The 21,597-nt window shown below is 41.9% G+C and overlaps 2 protein-coding genes across 3 annotated transcripts in view; one reads left to right on the forward strand and one right to left on the reverse strand.

Annotated features, from left to right (window-relative positions):
* Positions 1-3,100, forward strand: part of LOC134359612 (carboxypeptidase M-like) — a 34,284-nt gene extending 31,184 nt beyond the window's left edge. The window contains exons 7-8 of the mRNA XM_063073104.1: positions 236-384; positions 2,467-3,100. Coding sequence (XP_062929174.1) covers positions 236-384; positions 2,467-2,577 — 260 coding nt within the window. The 3' untranslated portion in view covers positions 2,578-3,100. The remainder of the gene's footprint in view (positions 1-235; positions 385-2,466) is intronic.
* Positions 3,101-6,668: 3,568 nt separating this feature from the next.
* spaca9 (sperm acrosome associated 9) overlaps positions 6,669-21,597 on the reverse strand; it is a 44,192-nt gene continuing 29,263 nt past the window's right edge. The window contains exons 4-5 of one of the 2 annotated variants that reach the window (XM_063073106.1): positions 14,941-15,093; positions 6,669-6,860 (exon numbers count right to left, since the gene is read on the reverse strand). In XM_063073106.1, the coding sequence (XP_062929176.1) occupies positions 6,827-6,860; positions 14,941-15,093 (187 nt within the window). In that variant the 3' untranslated portion in view covers positions 6,669-6,826. Of the gene's footprint in view, positions 6,861-14,753; positions 15,094-21,597 lie in introns of those variants that run through there. The other variant, XM_063073105.1, reaches the window with a different exon arrangement.

Consider the following 21,597-nt stretch of genomic DNA (forward strand, 5'->3'; position numbering starts at 1 on the left):
GATAATCTGTTATAGAGAATTGGTGACTTTCAGCAAAGAATAACAGTTCTTCTATTTGTACCATAATCATCTTTTTTTTATAAGTTTGGAAGATTTGGTTCAGAATATGCAGTAAGAATCTGAAAGCAGAAACCTCTCATTTTGGTGGTTTACCCAATGGCATTCAAATTTTACTGGTGCATGATTAGGGTGTTGCAATATATAAAAAGTAATTTTGTTCACTCTTACCTTCCAGGAGTAAAGGGCAGAGTTTTTGATGAAGCCGGAAATCCTGTTTCCAAAGCAATTGTAAATGTATTTGGCAGGAAGAATCTCATCCCTTTCCAAACTAATAACCTTGGAGAATATTATAGACTTCTGATACCTGGGGAGTACACACTTATGGTAAGTATGTTAACATTTTTACCCAAGAACCTAGAGCTGTTGGAGGGTGGGGTACAGATTTAATTAGAAAATTGTCACTGATTCATTTTTAAAAAAAATAAGATTTGTTTATGACAGAATTTTTTCACTATTAGAGGCTGTGGAAGATAGATGGATTCTTTCTCCTAAATACGAGAGATTATGCAGATGCTGGAAATGCAGAGTAACACACACAAAAATGCTGGGGAAACTCAGCAGGTCAGGCGGCATCTATGGAGAGGAATAAATAGCAGTCATTTTGGGCCGAGACCCTTCGTCAGGACTGTTTAAAGGGTCTCAGCCCAGAATAACAACTGTTTATTCCTCTCCATAGATGCTGCCTGACCTGCTGAGATCCCCCAGCATTTTTGTGGATTCTTCTTCATCTCTCTTAGGCAATCCCTTGGATTTAAGAATGACTTACTTCCACTGCAGTGGAGGGTGAAAGATGTGACAGTCTTTGCATGCAAGCTAACTTGCAGTCTTGATCATGCAAAGACAGTGGCCCAGTTACAAAATGCTCCTAGATGATTGGAAACCAGTCTGTGGTGCACGGATGCATGCATTCACACGCACAAGCTCACAGGCAGATGACTGAGCACACTTTATATGCAGATTGAGGCACTAACATACATAGTGGGGGGAAAGGAAAGAGTACAAGCTGGCAGGTGATAGGTGGAAGAGGTAGAGGTCTGAAGAAGGAATCTAATTGGAAAGAATAGTGGACCATAGAAAAGTGGAAAGGAAGAAGGGAACCAGAGGCAGGTGATGGGGAAGTGAGGAGAAGAAAAAGAGTGAGAGGGTGACCTAAATGGAGAGTGGAAAAAAGAGAGAGGGGGAGAAATTACTGGAAGTTGGAGGAATCAGTGTTCATGCCATCAGGTTGGAGGCTACCCAGATGGAATATGAGGTAAAGCTATGGACAGACATGTTGGAGTGGGAATGGGAAGACGAATTGAAAGGGTGGCCACCGGGAGAGCCTGCCTTTGGTGAAGGACAGAGCTTAGGTGTTGAACAAAGTGGTCCCCCAATCTGTGTTGGGTCTCACCAAGGTAGATGGTTTGCTCTTTATTGTTGTTAAGTCAAAGACCTCTTTCTTTAAATCTTATAATAAAAATAAAGGGAAATTTGTGCTTTGGTTTCTTATCAATTCTATTTAATTTTCTTATCATTGCTATTTAATTTCTATTCTATAATGAATTTAGTTTTGTTATCCAATTAAATATTTTAATAATTTAAAGAAATATCTTTGGAAAACAATTTGGGACATTTTCAGGTTTAGTTCCTTTTTATTAACTAAAAACAATATTATATAACTGTGGAGCTAAGGCACCAAATCTTTCTTTCATAATAAACTAACTTTGAACTGGCAGGGTGAAGAATTTTGATGCAGTCTCTCTGTGTCAATTTTATCCCTTCCTCCAGTCAGAATCTTGTGCAAAGAGGCATGGGTATAACTTGGGTCGCCCTCTGTGTCCTCTCCTTGATTTACAATACTGATGGGCCAAAGAAGGTGACCACACTATCCTTTCTCCTCTGGTTCTTGGCTTTGAAACTGGATCAGATTAATAGGATTAAAGCTTCCTACTGCCAGTTGATTGAAATGTCTCAATATAAAGCTATCAGTGGTAGGAATGAGCCTTAAATGCTCTCTCAAGTGAGAGCATTTAGTAATTTATTCAGAATATGTGACAGAATGATACGGGAAATGAAAGTATCTGGCGTAAATTCAGTAAAGACAATTGTTCTGATGTCAGAAATGAAAAAAAAATCAATGAACAGCATCAATGCTTTCTTCTTCATCCATGCCAAAATTCCTCTTTTATTTTAAACTTACATTGAATACCCAGAGTAGATAACAATTTTCCAGTACTAATCTTTCTCTCTTGTAAAGTTACAAAGATCCACATTTGTAAGAATCATTGATATAGTTTGGTATACAATGGTAATAAAAGTTTCTATTCTTAAAAAGTTTTTTTAATCCATTTGTTGGAATTCAAGTAACTAAATAATCTTTGCTTTACTAATTTCCAGTGAAGTATTATAATTCATGTTTCTCGACAGGTTGAAGCCAATGGATTTAACTCTATGAACAAGACAGTGGATATATTTGACACCATAAGCAGTTATTCAGCACTAGTTTGTGACTTTGTCCTTACAAAACTGAGAATGTGACAATGGACAACCCTGATCCCCAGCTTAGAATATTGACTTAAATTAGTGCTGAACAATATTACAAGTTCTAATGCTTCACAAAGTCTGGAGTCAGATCTGGGTCTCTAAAACAAGAAAGCAGTAAAGGGGGAATAAAAAGTAGCCAAAATCTGCTAAGTCTGGTAAATGTCACTTAGAATAAAGTGATTATTTTCCCCCCGGATTAAACAATTTTGTGGAGAATTCTATAACACAGGTGTATGTATAAATGTTTCAGGCAATGCCTCCCCTTGTTGATCGAAAACAGAATACCAATTTCAATAAAAATGTTTTAAATTTTCTTGTGAGATATTTGTTTTACTGTAATCACATTTTAAAAGTTAATAGCTTGAATTTAATTTTGCTGAATATCTGGACCTTTGGATTTCTTTGTACGAGGGGTGATTAATAGGTTTGTGGCCTAAGGTAGAAGGAGTCAATTTTAGAAAAGCTAGCACATTTATTTTTCAACATAGTCGCCTCCTACACTTACACACTTAGTCCAGCGGTCGTGGAGCATACGGATCTTGGACCTCCAGAAAGTGTCCACAGCAGGGGTGATTGATAAGTTTGTGGCCTAAGGTAGAAGGGGCTGAGTTATACGGCTCTCGTTACATGCACATGCAGTTCAACTCTTTGATTATGCAGAAAGTTTGAAGTTAATAACTCATCTCCTTCTACCTTAGGCCACGAACTTATCAATCACTCCTGATGAGTTATTAACTTCAATCTTTCTGCATAACCACTCAAAGAGTTGAACTGCATGTGCATGTAATGAGAGCTGTATAACTCATCTCCTTCTACCTTAGGGCCACAAACTTATCAATCACCCCTCGTTCACTGTGGTGTCTCCTTTGTTCTGCTCATTTGTGGATAATCTGATACCGGCTGCCAGTGGGACCCATCCCCTTTTGATATTGGGGCACCATGCCAGCGTAGTGGTTAGTGCAACGGTATTGAGTCTCAGGGCATCGGTGTTCAGAGTTCAATTCCAGCGCCATCTGGAAGGAGTTCTTACTTTCTCCCCATTATCGCGTGGGTTTCCTCCGGGTGCTCAGTTTTCCTCCCACAGTCCAAAGACATACCAGTTAGTAGGTTAATGGTCATTGTAAATTGTCCTGTGATTAGGCTGGGGTTAAACTGGGGGAAGTGCTGCGGAAAAGCCTGTTCCTTGCTGTATCTCTGAATAAAAAAAAATACAATTTATTGACTGTTTGAGATCAAGTAACATGGCCACAATCTTTTAGGACTTCCTAACACAGTTCTGGGCCGGAATTCTAAAATGACTTTGTTAGTGAAGACAGCTGAAGACACAAAAAAAAAGGAAAAACATCTTTTAAAATGCTACTGAGTGTGCCGAATGCCACTAATCACTAATGACGACAATCATTTGTATTTAAATAGCACACGAAGCCCCAGGGCACTTCACAGGCATTATCAAACAAAAGTGAGGCACATACGGAGATATGTGGACAGATGGCTTACAGCTAGGTCTTGAGGTAGATTTTACTTTACAGGGAAGAGAGAATAAAAAAAAGACAGATTTGCCTGCTGTAGCCACTGCTGCCACTGGGGGAATTAAAGAAAATTGGAGAATATTAGTAATTCTGTGCTGGAGGTACACAGAAGTCTTAGGTTCAGGAATAGTTGTTGCCCTACGACCGTCGGGGCCCCTGGGTCGGCATGGATGGCTTCACTAGCCTCAATGCTGAACAGCTCCACAGCCTGTAGACCAGCTCTCAGGGACTCTGCCTTTGCTACGTGTGTATTTTTCATGGGTTCTAGTGTATTTCTTTATCTTTCTGTGGCTGCCTGCAAGAAGATGAATCTCAAGGTTGTATATACAATACAGTGCATATTCCAGTACATAGCACACGCAGTACTTTGATAATAAATTGAATTTGAACTACAATGATTTTTGAGCTGCAAAGACATTTATGGAAACATGGAAGCATAAGAAGAATGAGTGGGGTATCTCAATGAAACCTCAATAAATATTGAAAGGCCTGGATGGAGTGGACGTTGAAGATCTTTCCAATAGTGGGAGAGTCTGTGACCAGAGGGCACAGGCTCTGTCTGAACAGATTAGAGCAGGTGTTCCCAACATTGGGCCCCCGGGCCCCTTGCTTAATGGTATAGATCCATGGCATTAAAAGGTTGGGACTTCCTGGATTAGAAGGATGACTCTTTAGAACAGAGATGGGCAGGAATCTCTCTAGCCAGAGGGTGGCAAATCTGTGGAATTCCTTGCCACATTCGACTGTGGAGGCCAAGTCATGGGGCACATTTAAAGCAGAGACTGATAGATTCTTGATCAGTGAGGGCACCAAAGTTTATGGGGAGAAAAGGCAGGAGAATGGGGTTGAAAGGGATAATAAATCAACCATGATAGAATGGTGAAGCAGACTTGATGGGCCAAATGGCCTAATTCTACTCCTATGGTATGAAAGGATCAGAATTTTAAAATAAAGGCAGTACTTATCAAGGAGTTGTGGTTAGGGGTCAGTAGACCCTGGTTGTAATGGGTCAACTGAACTTAGTGAGAACAAGGTCACATCCACTCGAGTTTGTGATAAGCAGCTTTTCAGAGGAAGAGAACTGCTGCCCTGGAGTGAGCTGAAGATCTTGGCTTCAGAGGCATGAAACCAAGGATGAGCTGAGAGTAGAGAGGTGGGTGCAGAAAATCTTACAGAGATAGAAATTGGTTGTCCATAGATCTATTCTCCAAAACTTATCGAGTGTTAAGTATGACAACTTGGGCATGAGCTGTCTGCCTTCAAACAGTTGCCAGGACGAGGGATAAGTTGGTGAGCGAATGAAGATTGTGACGTGTCTTGAAGATTCAAGGTTCAAGGTACATTTATTTCCAAAGTTCCTAAGTTCAAAATCTAATATCTAACAAGAATTCTTACAGTCATGCTTTAGAGCTGGGGAGTTTGTGAAGACTGCGTGAGATTAGAAAATTCAACTGCGTGTCCTTTGAACAGGCCCATGGAAAACAGATGAAACGCCTGATCCTTGGAGCAATGAGCCAATCACATGAGCTCATATCTTAGTTTTACCAAGCCGACCTGGCACTTAACAATCCCAGTTCCATGTACAATGCTCCAGTGACTTTATACACCTTCCATGTATATCGGACCACTATTTCCCATCTGTGAGCAGGAAAGGCACAATGCAGATGAACATGCCAAGTAGTGAAGGCAGTGGGTGTCATTCCCAAAAAGGGAGTTATCCACAGAAATTCACATTAAGTAAAATATCCGAGCTTAGCCCCTAACCTAGAATAGTCCACTCAGCCCTAAATTGCTTCTGAATTATTCCTGTCAGCTCACTGTCCACTGACCAAAGCATTGCTAATGCTAATAATTAATCTATTGCTGAAAAAGTGTATGGTAAAAAATGATTTAAATTGGTTTGGAATGTCCCACATTCAACGATTTAGGAACAGCTTCTTCCCTTCTGCCATCAGACTTCGGAACGGTCCCTGAACCCATGAACACTACCTCGCTATCCCTCTTCAGCATTATTTATTTTTACTGTGATTTATAGTTACCTTTATGCCTTGCACTGTACTGCTACAACAGAACAACAAATTTCATGACATACTGTATATCAATGACAATAAACCTGATTCTGCTTCTGATGTTAACAAGCTACAGAAAATCTCTGAGTAAATGGGATTTAATATGGCACTGCGAAGTTAAAGAAGATCATTTAAAATTGTCAAAATATCTTGTGTCTCAGATATTCCTAGAATTTCTAGGAAATTTCTGCAAATAGCAATGGATATAGAAGACAGTGCACAAATAGGACGGAGTACCTTTGGTTATAATTTTTAGGGACCACATTCTAGTTGTGTGATATTAGCAGCAAATGCATTTTTATTAAAATTACATGCCCAATAATGATTAATAAGTCCAAGGGCAATTCTATTATAAAAGTAGTTCTGGCTTTGACATATGATAGATAATAAAAAATTATGGAAAAGAGTTTGTTAACATGTTTGATACTAATTAGACATCACAATCCCAAAATTGGAGTTAAATTTGTTCATATAATAAAGTGAGATCAATTTACAGAATGAAACATCTGACTTTCATCTGTTTATTAATAATGGCAAACAAATTAGATAATGTCAGAATACTAAGATTCCTTCAACACTTTCCTTGAAAGAACGGGAAGAGATGATGATACTCAGGTTTCTGGGAATGGAAATTGCACACATCGATCACTTAGCAAATGCGGCTTTTTGCATTTCACATCTGTAACAGAGTGAAGGAGCTTTGGGTTAAAATCTTGTACAGAACCCATCACATACTGTACCTGATACGGTCTACAAGACGAACACAATAACCGTCTTTCTGGATATATCTGGGAAATGAATTAAAAGTGTTAAACAAGCATAAGGAGACATATCATGCTGATTCATGTCATAACATTATATTTCTAATTATCTCTGTGATGTCATTGAGATGCTCTTTATACCTGATTAGCCACCTGTAAATTGGTCTCTGAAGCTTAACCATCAGTTGTGGATTATATTGGTTTCAATTTTACAATGTTACCTGGGTATGTTTTTGTGGAAACTTGGTTTACTGCATTGGACAAGGTCACATGCCCTAGGATTAACAGATTCTCTCAGCAATTTAAAGCTTTTGCAATTCTGAAACTGTGGTTGTGTTTCAAGTTTATTAATCACAAACTGTTACTACATGCAGTGTAAATCACTTAACAGCTACATAATCTGTTGCCCATCAAAACAAACAAGCCAGACATGCTCTCACAACTATTGCCTTTGAATTGATATGCATACTATTATTTATGTTGTATCACAAATCACTTTTAGTTATTTATAGAACTGTAGTTAAACTATTAGACCAGGGGTTCCCAAACTGGGGTCCGAGGACCCCTTGGTTAATGGTAAGGATCCATGGTATAAAAAAGTTTGGAACCCCTGTATTGGAGGGACGATGCATCTGAAAGGTCAGACACTTCAGAAATACTTTGATATATAAGGACTGAGAATCGTGGGTTGAGAAGGTTATTGGTGACTCCTATCAACTCCTATACTGGGAAAGTGATGGCAATTCTATCAGCTTTTCTTGTTGTCGGACCTTTCCCAATCAGTGGTGCAAAGAAGTATTATGCCCACCTATTTCAATATTCTGCAAGACTGATTAGATTCATACGTCTCCCAAACTATGGAGTTAATTGGCAAATGGGTAGCACAGAGAGGTAGAAATCCAGGTTCAGTCAGGACCTCCAGCGTTGTATGGAGTTTGCACATGTTTCCACAAACTTGAAGGCAAAGTAGAAGGTTAATGGCAGGATTCTTAATAGAGCAGAGGCACAGAGGGACCTTGAGGTTCATATACACCAGACCCTCAAAGTTGCCATGCGTGTTGATGGTGTGGTTAAGAAGGCGTGTTGTGTGATGCCTTCATTAGTCAGGGATTGGATTCAAGAGTTTCAAGATAATGTTGCAGTTCTATAAAACTCTAGTTAGACCACACTTGGAGTATCGTGTTCAGTTCTGGTCACCTCATTACAGGATGGATGTATAATTTTCAGAGACTTCAGAGACTATGTAACAGTTTCTTCCCCCAAGCCATCAGACTCCTCAATACCCAGAACCTGGACTGACACCAACCTACTGCCCTCTACTGTGCCTATTGTCTTGTTTATTATTTATTGTAATGCCTGCACTGTTTTGTGCACTTTATGCAGTCCTGGGTAGGTCTGTAGTCTAGTGCAGTTTTTATGTTGTTTTACATAGTTCAGTGTAGTTTTTGTATTGTCTCATGTAGCACCATGGTCCTGAAAAACATTGTCTCATTTTTACTGTGTATTGTACCAGCAGTTATGGTTGAAATGACAATAAAAAGTGACTTGATTTGAGATTTGCCTGGATTAGAGAGCCTGAGGAAGGGTTGAGCGAGCTAGGGCTTTTTTCCTTGGAGTGAAAGAGGGTGAGAGCAACTTGATAGAGATTTATAAGATGATAAGAGGCATAGATAGAGTGGACAGCCTTTTCCCCAGTAGCAATGGCTAATACGAGAGGACATAACTTTAAAGTGATAGGAGTAAATATAGGGCAAGAAGTTGAAAGTAGGTTTTACACGGAGAGTGTAAGTGTGTGGAACACGCTGACAGGGGTAGTGGTAGATACATTAGGGACATTTAAGAAACTCTTATGAATGAAAGAATAATGGAGGGCTATCTGGAAGGGAAGGGTTAGATTGATCCTGGAGTGGGTTAAAATGTGGGACAAAAGGTCTGTACTGTGCTATATTGTCATTGTTCTATGTGAGCACATAGGTTTCATCTGGGTGTTCCATTTTCCTCCCATGTCCCAAAGACACATGGGTTGTTAGTTTAATTGCCCTCTAGATTTGCCCTATGTTCAGGTTATGTGGTAGAATCTGAAGTTAAAACTGATAGAAATGTGAGAATAGGTTAAAGTGAAAATTAGTGTTGGAAAGGGATTGGAGCGAGCTGGCATAGGCTCAATGGGCTGAATAGTCACATCCTCTATGGAAACAGCTTTGAGTTCACAAGGTGTTGAGGGCCGGTGGATATTAGCATGCTGCAGGTAAGGGTTAAAAGTCAGTCGGAGGGGTTCTAATGCTCACAACCCATTGGTGCAAGGAATATCTAGTCTCATGTGCTTGGGTATGAAGGGATGAATCAAACTCAATACCAGTTGTACGTACTTGATATCCAAACTAATAATTGTGACTCTACTGAAAAATGGAAGAGCATTGGGACAAAGCTAGTAAGCCAAAGATAACACAGTTCGTCAGGAAGAATTTGACTTGGGTTGCTTCCAACATCCTTGCTGGTAAAGATCCCAGGCTTTGAAGGGGCTATTGGAGAAACCTAACTGGCCAACTGCAGTGCACTTTGTAGATGAATAAGTGAATGTCTCATCCGATTGCAACTTCAACCCTGCATTTCAGTTTATCATCTGCTTTCTTATCAAGAATTTGTTCAATTCTGTCTTAAAAATACTCAGAAAAACTTCGTGTTGCCCTTTGAGGAAGAAGATTTAAAGATTCACGCCCACCTTGTGGTAAAAGATTTTACCTCATCTCCGTATTAATCGGCTGACTTCTGAATGACTAATCTATACTACAACCATTTTTCACTACTCTGTCCATAGTTTCTTTTGCTTTTTCGGTTCAAATGCTCATGATGATACTTCTTAAATGTCATCCTATACTCTGATCAGTCACAGTGAGTGGAGACTGGACTTCAGACTCTGAATGTTGATTATCCAGTCAGACATTGAAATGTGAATAAACACTCCCAAACTTTTCTCATTTTATGGATCTTTATCCTCTGTAGTCTATAAAATCCTCCCACCATATCACACAAATCAGAATCAGGCTTAATATCACTGCATATATTGTGCAATTTCTTGTTCTGCAGCAGCAGTACCATGCAATACATTTTTAAAAAAACTATAAATTACACACATATATGCATGTATACTATTCATTTAAATTAAATGAATAGTGCAAAAAAGAAAGAAAAAAGTAGTGACTTAGTGTACGTGTTCGTTGTCCATTCAGAAATCTGATGGTGGAGGGGAAGAAGCTGTTCCTAAAACATTGAGTGTGTGTCTTCAGGATCCTGCACCTCCTCCTTGATGGTAGCAATGAGTATTCGGACGTCAGAGGTAGGGGATGCTTAATGATGGATACTGCTTTTGTCAGGCAATGCATTTTGATTCTGGGAAGGCAAGTGCTCATGTTGGAGCCGGCAAATATAAACTTTCTGCAGCTTTTTCTGATCCTGTGCAGTGGCCCCTCCATGCCAAACAGTGATGCAACAGTACATCTCCACAGTACATCTGTAGATATTTGCAAGTCTTTGGTGACATACCAACTCTCCTCAAACTCCTAATGAAATATAACCGCTGTTCTACCTTCTTAGTAATTACACCAATATGTTGGGGCCAAGATAGATCTTCGGAGATGTTGGCACCCAGGAATTTGAAGCTGCTTACATTTTCCACTGCTGATCCCTTGAAGAGGACTGGTGTGTGCTCCATCAACGTCCTCTTCCTGGTCCATAATCAGTTCCTTGGTCTTACTGATGTTGAGTGCAAGGTTGTTGTTTCCCTACCAACATACTGTTGACCATTGATCATTGTGTTCAAAGTGTGGCCTAACATTATTAATCAGCTGGTGAATTCATCCATCGTGTGGCACGTGGCCAAGTGCTTAGGGCGTTGGGCTCATGATCTGAAGGTTGTGGGTTCGAGTCTCGGCTGAGGCAGCTTGTTGTGTGTTTGAGCAAGGCACTTAACCACACACTGCTCCAGTCCACCCAAGCTGAAAATGGGTACCGGCAAATGCTGGGGGTTAACCTCGCGATAGACTGGCGTCCTATCTGGGAGGGAGTCTCGTACTTTCAGTCGCTTCACACCACAGAAACCAGCATAAGCACTGGCCTGATGGGCCACAAGGCTCGGGACAGACTTTAAAAACCTTAAAATTCATCCATCACTTCACTCACTGCAACTGGCCAGAGTGAGGTTTGAACATTCGTGACTTACTGCTGAAGCCAAAGGCTCACCCAGTTATTTACATTGTCAGTATAGCACAAATGGTACCAGTAATAAAACTCTCCTTCAGTAATGTATCACCTTTTATACACAGATATAGCAAAATTAATAAGATTTATTCTTTGTTCCACATGAAAATCAAAAAAACCCTGCAGATGCTGGAAATCCAAAATAATCTAAAATGCCCACAAGAAAATATATCTCAGGGTAGTATATGGTAACATTTGATAATAACTTTGAACTTTGAAAACAGAAAATGCTGGAAACAACAGGGCAGGAAGCATCTGTGGAAGGAGAAATAGCGTTTATGTTTCACTTTAAAGACTTTTCAACAAAATGGTAGAAATTGAGTTCTGGGGAAGGATCTTCACCCTGAAATTTTACTCTTGTTTCTATTTTTGCAGATGCTGCCTGACTGCTGAGCATTTTCTGTTTATTTCCCTCAGATCCAGTCTGGGTGTTTCCACTGCTTTGCTCTCTGAGTTTCACCTCAACTGGAAATTGGTCAATCTGAAGTAGCACAATAGGCACAGCCAGCCATTGGTGTAGTGGCATCAGCACTGGACTTAAAGGCAAATGACCCTGGGTTCAAACCTAGCTGGCCCCTTGCATTCTTAACATTCGTGCTGGGATGAGCATTGAGCTAGGAACTTGGCTCAATGTGAAGGAAACAGCAAAAACTACCATCCAAGTTGCAAAAAGGAACAATAACGACACAAAATGAACCAAGTCAAACCCTAATTATACCCCTTACTCTAAAAGAGTTTATTATTTTTGGTTAAGTTTCACATTAGGTATTTTAAAAACTGAGAATATTTTAAGTATGATACTTTCATTGTCATTTATTGCGGTCCAGAAGTAATTTTTGTTTCAATTTACTATTAAACTAATTAGGCATAATGCAATGCACATATCAAAATAACTATACACTTATACTGTATATTATATAATTCCATGATATTTTCAATCAACATATTGTGATCCAGTTACAAAGATAACTTCCTAACAGAGGGTAAATGCAAACGGGCTTTTTCCACTGAGGTTGGGTGAGACTACGACTGGGCATCATGGGTTAAGGGTGAAAGGTGAAATGTTTAAGGGGAACATGAGGTGGAACTTCTTCACTCAGAGGGTGGCAAGAGTGTGGAATGAGCTGCCAGCGCGTGTGGTGGATGGAGGTTTGATTTCAACATTGAAGGTAATTTTGGTTAGGTACATGGATAGGAGGAGTATGGAGAGCTATGGTCCAGGTGCAGGTTGATGGGACTCGGCAGCATAATAGTTTGCCATGGACTAGATGGGCTGAAGGGCCTGTTTCTGTGCTGTAGTATGACTCTAAGTATGTCACTCAAAAACTTAGTGTTCTCTAAGGCACAGAGATAGTGACTTTACACCAACATAGTGGCTTTCCCCATATTTTGGACCAGTCCATTTGGCAATAAGGAAATAAATATTATTCGGTGAATGTGATATGTCCCTAGTTTGTTTCTGCTGGATTGGATCTAGTGAAAGACCAGCAACATTTTCAGAACGATGGGTATCATTAACATTAACAATAGCGTTTTCTGCCACTCTTTTCTGAAACTGCGAGATATATTTGCATCATGGGCTGCTTTTGCCTCTCAATCATATGTCTGTGTATGGGCCTAGATCAAGATAGTAGGTCACCCAGTCACGAGACCCAGCACAGGGAACTGAGATCCCACTTTGCCAAGTACTCACAGACACAAGGCTTTGCACTCAGGGCATTGTTTCAGCCTGAGGCAAAAACACTGGCTGACTATATTTACCAAGTTTAGTGTGGATAGGAGCAATTACCATAGTTAATTCTGCGCCACACATCAGTATGCTATGTAAGCAGGGATGGTTCAAAGGAAGAGGAAAGGGCTCCTTGTATCAGTGCAAGCCTAATATGACAGTATAGTTTTTTCATAAATTCTATAGTATTTCTTTATTTTCCTGTAAATACCTGCAAGTAAATGACATATACATACTTTGATAGTAAATTTACTTTGACTTTAACCTAGGTGTCAGCTAAGGGTCAATGGCTCTAGATAGTAGAGTGCGGGGATAGTGGTTTTCAAGCATTTTCCTCAGCGACTCGCTTTGTGGTTCTCCAACTTAATTAAATAGTAGCAAGTTGGCTGGTCTATGGTCCGGATATTATTTAAAGGAGTGAAGGCAGTAAACACTGGAGGTTCTGCATTTGCTGGGAATCCAGAGCAAAACACAAACAACGCTGGAGGAACTCAGCAGGTCAGGCAGCATCTGTGGAAAGGAATAAACGGTCGAAGTTTTGAGCCGAGACCCCTCATCAGGTTGGGAAAGGAAGGGGAAGAAAGCCAGAATAAGGAGGTGAGGGGGAAGGGAAGTGGTACAAGCTGGAAGGTGATAGGTGGAGCCAGGTGAGGGAGAAGGTAGGCAAAACTACCCCCCCCCAACCTTTTGCTCTAACTTCTCATCCTTTTTTCCAGTCCTGATGAAGGGTCTCTGCCCAAACCGTTGACTGTTTACTCTTTTCCATAGGCCTGCTGAGATCCTCCAGCATTTTGTGTGTGTTGATTATTTCTGACGTCCTGGGCAACATTTATCACAAAAAATAGATAATCTATCATTACCCTGTGAGCTGAGCTTCTTGTCACTCTCTGTTGCGACAGTGTCCTTGCCACAATGTACTACCTCACCCCCCACAAAGCTTCAGAACACCCTGTGCTCATAAGACCAAGAGACATCAGAGCAGAATTAGGCCACTCGGCTTATTGAGTCTGCCCCACCATTCTATCATTTATTATTCCTCTCAATCCCATTCTCTTGCCTTCTCCCCATAGCCTATAACTCCCAGCAGTATTTTGAAAAATGAAGAGAGCTATCATTTTAGGAAGGAAACAACAGGAATTTTGCAGATGCTGGAAATTCAAGCAACACACATCAAAGTTGCTGGTGAATGCAGCAGGCCAGGCAGCATCTCTAGGAAGAGGTACATTCGACGTTTGAGGCCGAGACCCTTCGTCAGGACTAACTGAAAGAAGAGGTAGTAAGAGATTTGGAGACATTATTAATTTTTTTTCTCTCTCTCCTTTTTCTCCCTCTGTCCCTCTCACTATACTCCTTGCCCATCCTCTGGGCTTCCCCCCTCCCCCTTTCTTTCTCCCTAGGCCTCCCGTCCCATGATCCTCTCATATCTCTTTTGCTAATCAACTGTCCAGCTCTTGGCTCCATCCCTCCCCCTCCTGTCTTCTATCATTTTGGATCTCCCCCTCCCCCTCCCACTTTCAAATCTCTTACTAGCTCTATCAATTAGTCCTGACGAAGGGTCTCGGCCTGAAACGTCAACTGTACCTCTTCCTAGAGATGCTGCCTGGCCTGCTGCGTTCACCAGCAACTTTGATTTTAGGAAGGAGCTCTTCTGAAAACGCCCGGAAAATATGTTGAACAGAAGTCCGCAACAACTCTTTTAATTTATTTAGGCTGCTGGAGACACTTGTCCCGATTGGAAGGGCAGGGCCTGGTTAACCGTGGCATTAGGCCATCAGGACTGCAGGCAACCACTAACAATGGTGGGAAGCTTGTATACTGCAAGGGCTCAGAGACCATTGGTTTTACCAGCTGGTACCCACGGTGGTTTGACCATTAAGGGCTTATTTTTCTTTTTGGTGGATGCTTTCCATTTCATGTATGTGATTTCGCACTCTTTCATCTGCAATGGAGCAGTCTGTGTGCTGCTCTCACTGTTTTCTTTTGGTTCCTCTCTCTTGTTGCACTGAGCATACCTGTTATTTTTAGCAGCTTCATACTGGGCTAACTCGATGCCGCCCATACCATCTTTTAAGTAATCGAGGGCAATTGGTAGGACGCTGATCACACCTCCATAGTGGTGCTTTGCTTCATCACAACTCAGGTGGTTCAGCTCATCGTGAGGATATCTGCATCACAATAACACAGCAATGAAAGAAAAGCTGTAAATGTTGTGTAGTTATTCACTATAGCCTAGAAACTACGGCTCCACTATACCACTGAACTTTAACATAGCCCTTCAGCCCGCAATGTTGTGCTGCCTCCTTAACCTACTCCCAGGTCAATCTGAACTTCCTCTCCCACAGAGCCCTCCATTTTTCTTTCATTCGTTTTCCTATCTAAAACTCTTAAATATTCATAATACATCAACCTCTACCACCATCCCGGGCAGTGCGCTCCTTGCACCTACCACTCTACGTGCAAAAAAAAAATTACCTCTGGCTTCTTCCCTATACTTTCCTCCTAACGGTGCCTCTTCATGTTAACCATTTCCATGCTGGGAAAAAGTCTTGGCCTTTTGGCTAAGATTGAGCCTCTGTACTTTTCTTCCTTTCTCTCTCCCCCCCCCTCTCTCCCCCTCTATCCCCCTCTCTCTCCCTCTCTCTCTCTTTCTCTCTCTTTGCTGTTAGCGAAAAGCTGCCCACTTTGTCATTTCAAACAATGGCTTCCTGAGATGCTAAGTGGAGACGTTTCCTGCCACAGATATCAATGGGGAGTTCAATGTGATGCATTCTGTGGTTTGGGATACTTGACCCCATGAGGGAGCTGACAGCGATCTGTGCATTCTCTCCCCGAATGCGCTAGTTCATCGAGGACTTGTCAACTAATCTCATCAAAAAGACAAATGGATGCCTTTCAATGGTCTCCATATCTGAAAACCAAAGAAACAAATATTACCAGAATGCTAATACTGGGGTGGCGGGGTGGAGATGCATCTGTACTGAAGGAGGTGTAAGGCGCTCCTTCCCTCCGCTAGCCTGCAGGTCACCCTTGGGCAAGGTGTAGCACCTGCTTAGCCCCCCAATCAGGATGACATGAAGCCATGGGAGCAGGTGGTGGACGGTCGTATGAGCAGCCAGTACATATCACAAGTCCTGATTATGCGACCACTCACACCAGGCGGACAATCTGTGAAGAGTGTTGATAATGGCTGGGCACACCCATCTTGTAAAGACACTGCCCAGAAGAAAGCAATGGCAAACCACTTCTGTATAAAAATTTATCAGGAACAACTATGGTCATGGAAAGGCCACGATTGGCTATGTCGTATGACACGTCACATAATGAACGAATGAGTGCGCACGAACATTTGGTGCGATGCTACATAAACTACTTTAACAACTGAGACCAAAGAAATTGAATGAACAGTAATTAAGCAAGGAAAAGAGCACCAAGACTACTATTGAAGTACTCAGCCTAAACTGGAATGTGATCATTTATATCTGTTGTCATGTGAACCAAGTCACCAGCAGGAAATAGCTGGTAAAAATGAAGTAGTCTTTTTTTATTTGACAAAGTGAGACATGACAGGCATCATATTGAGACCCTTTCCGAGGAAGAGGCCTGCTCCACACAACACTACATGATGTTTTATATGCTAAGGTTCAAAGGACAATTCAATATTTACAATGTATCTACAATGCTTTCCTTTGAATTACAGATAACTTTTACATCTCTTTCTTCACACTCACACCACAGACAGACAAATGGATTTTAAATCAGCATCATCTGGCTTTCCAATGAACTGTGGTTCACGACTTTTAGGAACCCCATGTCCAGAGCTGCGTTTTAAATTTAATCTACAGTCCATATTCAGATCTGAATATTGGTTGCTGAAGTTATTTGCTATATGTTCAAAGCCTAAAAAAATGCCCTCACAATGTCTTTAGACAATGCAGAGGATAGTGGTGCTTCATGAACATACAAAAAATTAAGGAAGGTAAAAACACTTCACTTCTGAGACCTACAGTAATGTAGCTGCATACTTTTAGAGAGACTCTTTGACATATTATCTACAATATACAGTATGGTGTTTGGATTTTGTGTGGGCGCTTTATTCTGTCTTGAGTTGGATTTCCTGCCTGCGTTGGTTGTCAATGCAGACAGCAACTGTCAGTATGCCTCATGCCCTTAATGTGCAGTGATGCTCACACAAGAGGATTAATGATTGTGATGCTGTTACTCCAAGTTCCCTGCAAGAGGCAATCTGCATTTAATAACTGGAGATTAAAATGCCCACTGATTTGATAAGAAAGTGCCCCAAGAGGTTCGAAAACAAAGTCTGTTCATCTTCTCTGTGGCAGGGCTTGTAAAATTATATCTTTTTCTGGAAGGATGGGGAGTGAAAATACATTGCAGTAACAAAACCATCAAATAAAGAAGACACAACTGACATTTGGGAGATTTGAAATGGTATATCTTTGTCTCACTAATCAGCTTTCCAATACTCAAATATCCATGTATACATATTATGTGGCCTGGGGAAACACAATTAAGTGACAAAGTACAGGAAACAGGCAGACAGACAGGACACATTATTCAAGATTGTTATGGACTGGATGGACTGCTTTATTTGCAGCAGTATTGAGTCATATCACACACCTGCCACTCGGCAACAGTTCAGGACGTTTGTGTTTATGTACCCCACATTGAGAATTTTACATGCACTCAGTGGCCACTTTATTAGGTACCCCTCATTAATGCAAATATCTAATCGGCCAATCATGTGACAGCAACTTAATGCATAAAAGCATGTGGACGTGGTCAAGAGGTTCAGACCAAACATCAGCATGAGGAAGGGATGTGATCTAAGTGACTTTGATTGTCGAATGATTTTTGGTGCCAGATGGGGTGGTTTCAGTATGTCAGTAATTGCAGATCTCCTGGGACTTCCATGCAGGACAGTCTCTAGAATTCAGAGGACGGTGCAAAAAACAAACATCACCCAGTAAACGGCAGCTCTCTGGGCAAAAACACCTGAATAAGTCAGAGGAGAATGGTCAGGCTGGTTGGAGCTGACAGGAAGGCGACAATAATTCAAACAACCACACGTTACAAGAGTTGTGTGCAGAAGAGCATCTCTAAATGCACAACACATCGAACCTTGAAGTGGATGGGCTACAGCCCCAGAAGACCATAAACATACACATAATGGCCACTTAGTTAGGAACAGGAGGTACCTAATAAAGTGGCCACTGAGTGTTTTTTGCAGGTGAGTCCATAATAGGGACAGGTGACCTGTATATTCAAGGAGAGTAGTGAGCAGCTCAGGTGTTAAGTATATGTAAAATAGAGAAGGGGAATGCAGATTTACATTCATTAAATGGTGAGGGGTGGGAGGAGCTTTGCACTGAATGCTTCTTCTTTGATTAATGTAGGTAATTCTGCATCATTTGGAGGGTGATTTGTTCATTTAGGATATTAGGCCTTTTGCCTTGCTTTAAGAATCCCAGTTCACAGATCAGTTCAATAAAAATGGAAACTAATTTTCTGCAGGGGTTTTAAGCACTGGAGCCCCACTGTTAACTGGAGATTGGTGGGGTGGGAGGAAGAGGACGATTATCAGTGTCAATCTTGATTAGTCAGGCCATGCAGAGATACGGGGAGAAGGCAGGAGATTGGGGTTGAGAGGGAAAATGGATCAGCTGTGATGAAATGGCGGAGCAGACTCGATGGGCCAAATGGCCTAATTCTGCTGCTGTATCTTGTGGTCTAATCCACGCCGACATTAATGACAGGGCCAAAGAACACTACAGCACAGAAATACACCCTTTGGCCCATCTAGTCTGTGCCAAACTGTTATTCTGCCTTGTCCCGACCTGTACCTGGGCCTTCACCTTCAATACTCCTCCTATCCGTGTACTTATCCCAATGTCTCTTAAATTTAAAATTGAACCTGCATCAACGTCTTCCGCTGGCAGCTCGTTTCACACTCGCACCACTCTCTGAGTGAAGAAATTCCCCCTCAGGTTCCCGTTAAGTATTTCATCCTTTAGCTTTAACATATGTCTTTTAGTGCTAGTCTCAGTGAAAAAAAAAAGCCTGCTTGCATTCACCCTATCTATACACAGCGTAATTTTGTGTAGAGTGAGACAAGAGTGACCAGAACTTCTGGGTCTTTGTGATCTGCTGCTGGTTAGATGCTTCACTGGAGCAGACAGGAAGCAGACGGATGCCAGCAGCAGAACTTGGGAGGCAGGAGGCTGACTGCTGGGGAGAAAGCTGTGAGGAGGGGGTTTCAGAAAAGTTCTACTGAAAGGAAGGAGGGTGGTGGTTGGGGTGGCCATGGTGCTTGTACACGATTTCCATCATGGGATCCAGGAGGAGTATTCAATACCCTGGCACTAAAAGGAGTGAATAGAAAAACTTTTTTAAAAAAGTTGCATCCAATTGGTTCGCTTCTTCGGACTAGACTGGTTGGTTATTTCTGCTTCACATATTTGACTTTCAAACTTGGATTCACTTCTGATCAGTCGGAAAGCCACAGGGATATTACTCACTCAGGCCAGAGTTGAATGCGTAGTTGGGACTGGAAGCTGGGGAAGTCAAAGAGTCTGAGTCCACTGGAAACTGAAGACGGCCTGAGCTGGGGTTGGAGAACTGAGACAAAATGTTTTGTCATTTGTTGTTGTTCTGCCAGCATTGTGGGCGTGAATATGCGTTGACACTTGTAGGCTGCCCCTTACGCACCCTCAGATGTGTTAGCTGCTAACACAAACAACACAATTCACCGTATGTTTCGATGTACATGTGATAAATAAATCTGAATCTGACTGTGTATTGAGTAAATGTATTCTTACTTTAATTTGTTCTGATTTAGCACAGTCTTGAGTTTAAAATAAGTTAACCATTAAGGGGAGAAGGAGTACATTGATCATATACTGAGACCACACAAGGATTATTTGAACTCTGACGACCATTCCTCGCTGATGATAAATGTCTTCTGGGTCCACCAACTGGTGGCACCACTTGGCTTTTGCCGACTTATCTCCTGCCGGTCCTGGCCATCCCTTTGTTCTTCCTGAAGCGATTCTAAATATCTCCTCTGGATGGTGCAGTTGTGGACACAAATGGCAGGATGTGCGCAGAGGCTGTATTGTTGGATTCAGTCACAGAGTCAAAGAGGAATACAGCATGTATACAGGCCCTTCAGCCCAACTGCCCATGCTGTTCACAGCATCCTCACTCCTAATCCTTTGGCCCATAACCCTCCAAGCCCCTCACCTCCACATATTGTACCCTTTAAAAGTTTCAGTTGACCACTTCCTCTGGGAGGTCATTCCAGGTACTCCGTAGCCTCTGTGCAAAGAAGATACATAGAAACATAGAAACATAGAAAATAGGTGCAGGAGTAGGCCATTCGGCCCTTCGAGCCTGCACCGCCATTTATTATGATCATGGCTGATCATCCAACTCAGAACCCAGCCTTCCCTCCATACCCCCTGACCCCTGTAGCCACAAGGGCCATATCTAACTTCCTTTTAAACATAGCTAATGAACTGGCCTCAACAGTTTGCTGTGGCAGAGAATTCCACAGATTCACCACTCTCTGTGTGAAGAAGTTTTTCCTAATCTCGGTCCTAAAAGGCTTCCCCTCTATCCTCAAACTGTGACCCCTCGTTCTGGACCTCCCCAACATCGGGAACAATCTTCCCGCATCTAGCCTGTCCAATCCCTTTAGGATCTTATATGTTTCAATCAGATCCCCCCTCAATCTTCTAAATTCCAACGAGTACAAGCCCAGTTCATCCAGTCTTTCTTCATATGAAAGACCTGCCATCCCAGGAATCAATCTGGTGAACCTTCTTTGTACTCCCTCTATGGCAAAGATGTCTTTCCTCAGATTAGGGGACCAAAACTGCACACAATACTCCAGGTGTGGTCTCACCAAGGCCTTGTACAACTGCAGTAGTACCTCCCTGCTCCTGTACTTCTCTCATCTCCTTAAAAGATCCTCAGAAAACTGAATCACAGCTCGCTGGTTCACTCAGTAACACCCTTATTTGGGTGTCTTTGCCTTGGTTCTCTCCCATGGTGGATCAGTTCTGGATAGAATTCGAAGCCTTGTAAAGAAGGCACACACCCCAGCTTCAATGAAGTCCCTGTGGCTGGTTGATTTAGGCTGATTGAGGGGCTGGGGCAATAGAGATGCACCGTTGCTGTTGCCGACTCATGGTGAGTCGAAGGATAGTGTAGGGTTTTCGTGGCAAGATACGAGTGTAGATTGCCAGGCCTTTCTTCTGTGCAGATAGAAACATAGAAACATAGAAAATAGGTGCAGGAGTAGGCCATTTGGCCCTTTGAGCCTGCACCGCCATTCAGTATGATCATGGCTGATCATCGAACTCAGAACCCTGTACCAGCCTTCTCTCCATACCCCCTGATCCCTTTAGCCACAAGGGCCATATCTAACTCCCTCTTAAATATAGCCAATGAACTGGCCTCAGCTGTTTCCTGTGGCAGAGAATTCCACAGATTCACCACTCTCTGTGTGAAGAAGTTTTTCCTCATCTCGTTTCCTGTGGCAGATACTGCTGCTGCTCGGGTTGGGACCTGGCTGGATTCGAACTCGGGACTATCTGCCCCGAAGTCTAGTACTGATGCCACCATATCATCAGCCGGCCCCGGGGACG

This window comes from Mobula hypostoma, chromosome 21 (genome assembly GCF_963921235.1).
Source record: "Mobula hypostoma chromosome 21, sMobHyp1.1, whole genome shotgun sequence".
NCBI lineage: Eukaryota > Metazoa > Chordata > Chondrichthyes > Myliobatiformes > Myliobatidae > Mobula > Mobula hypostoma.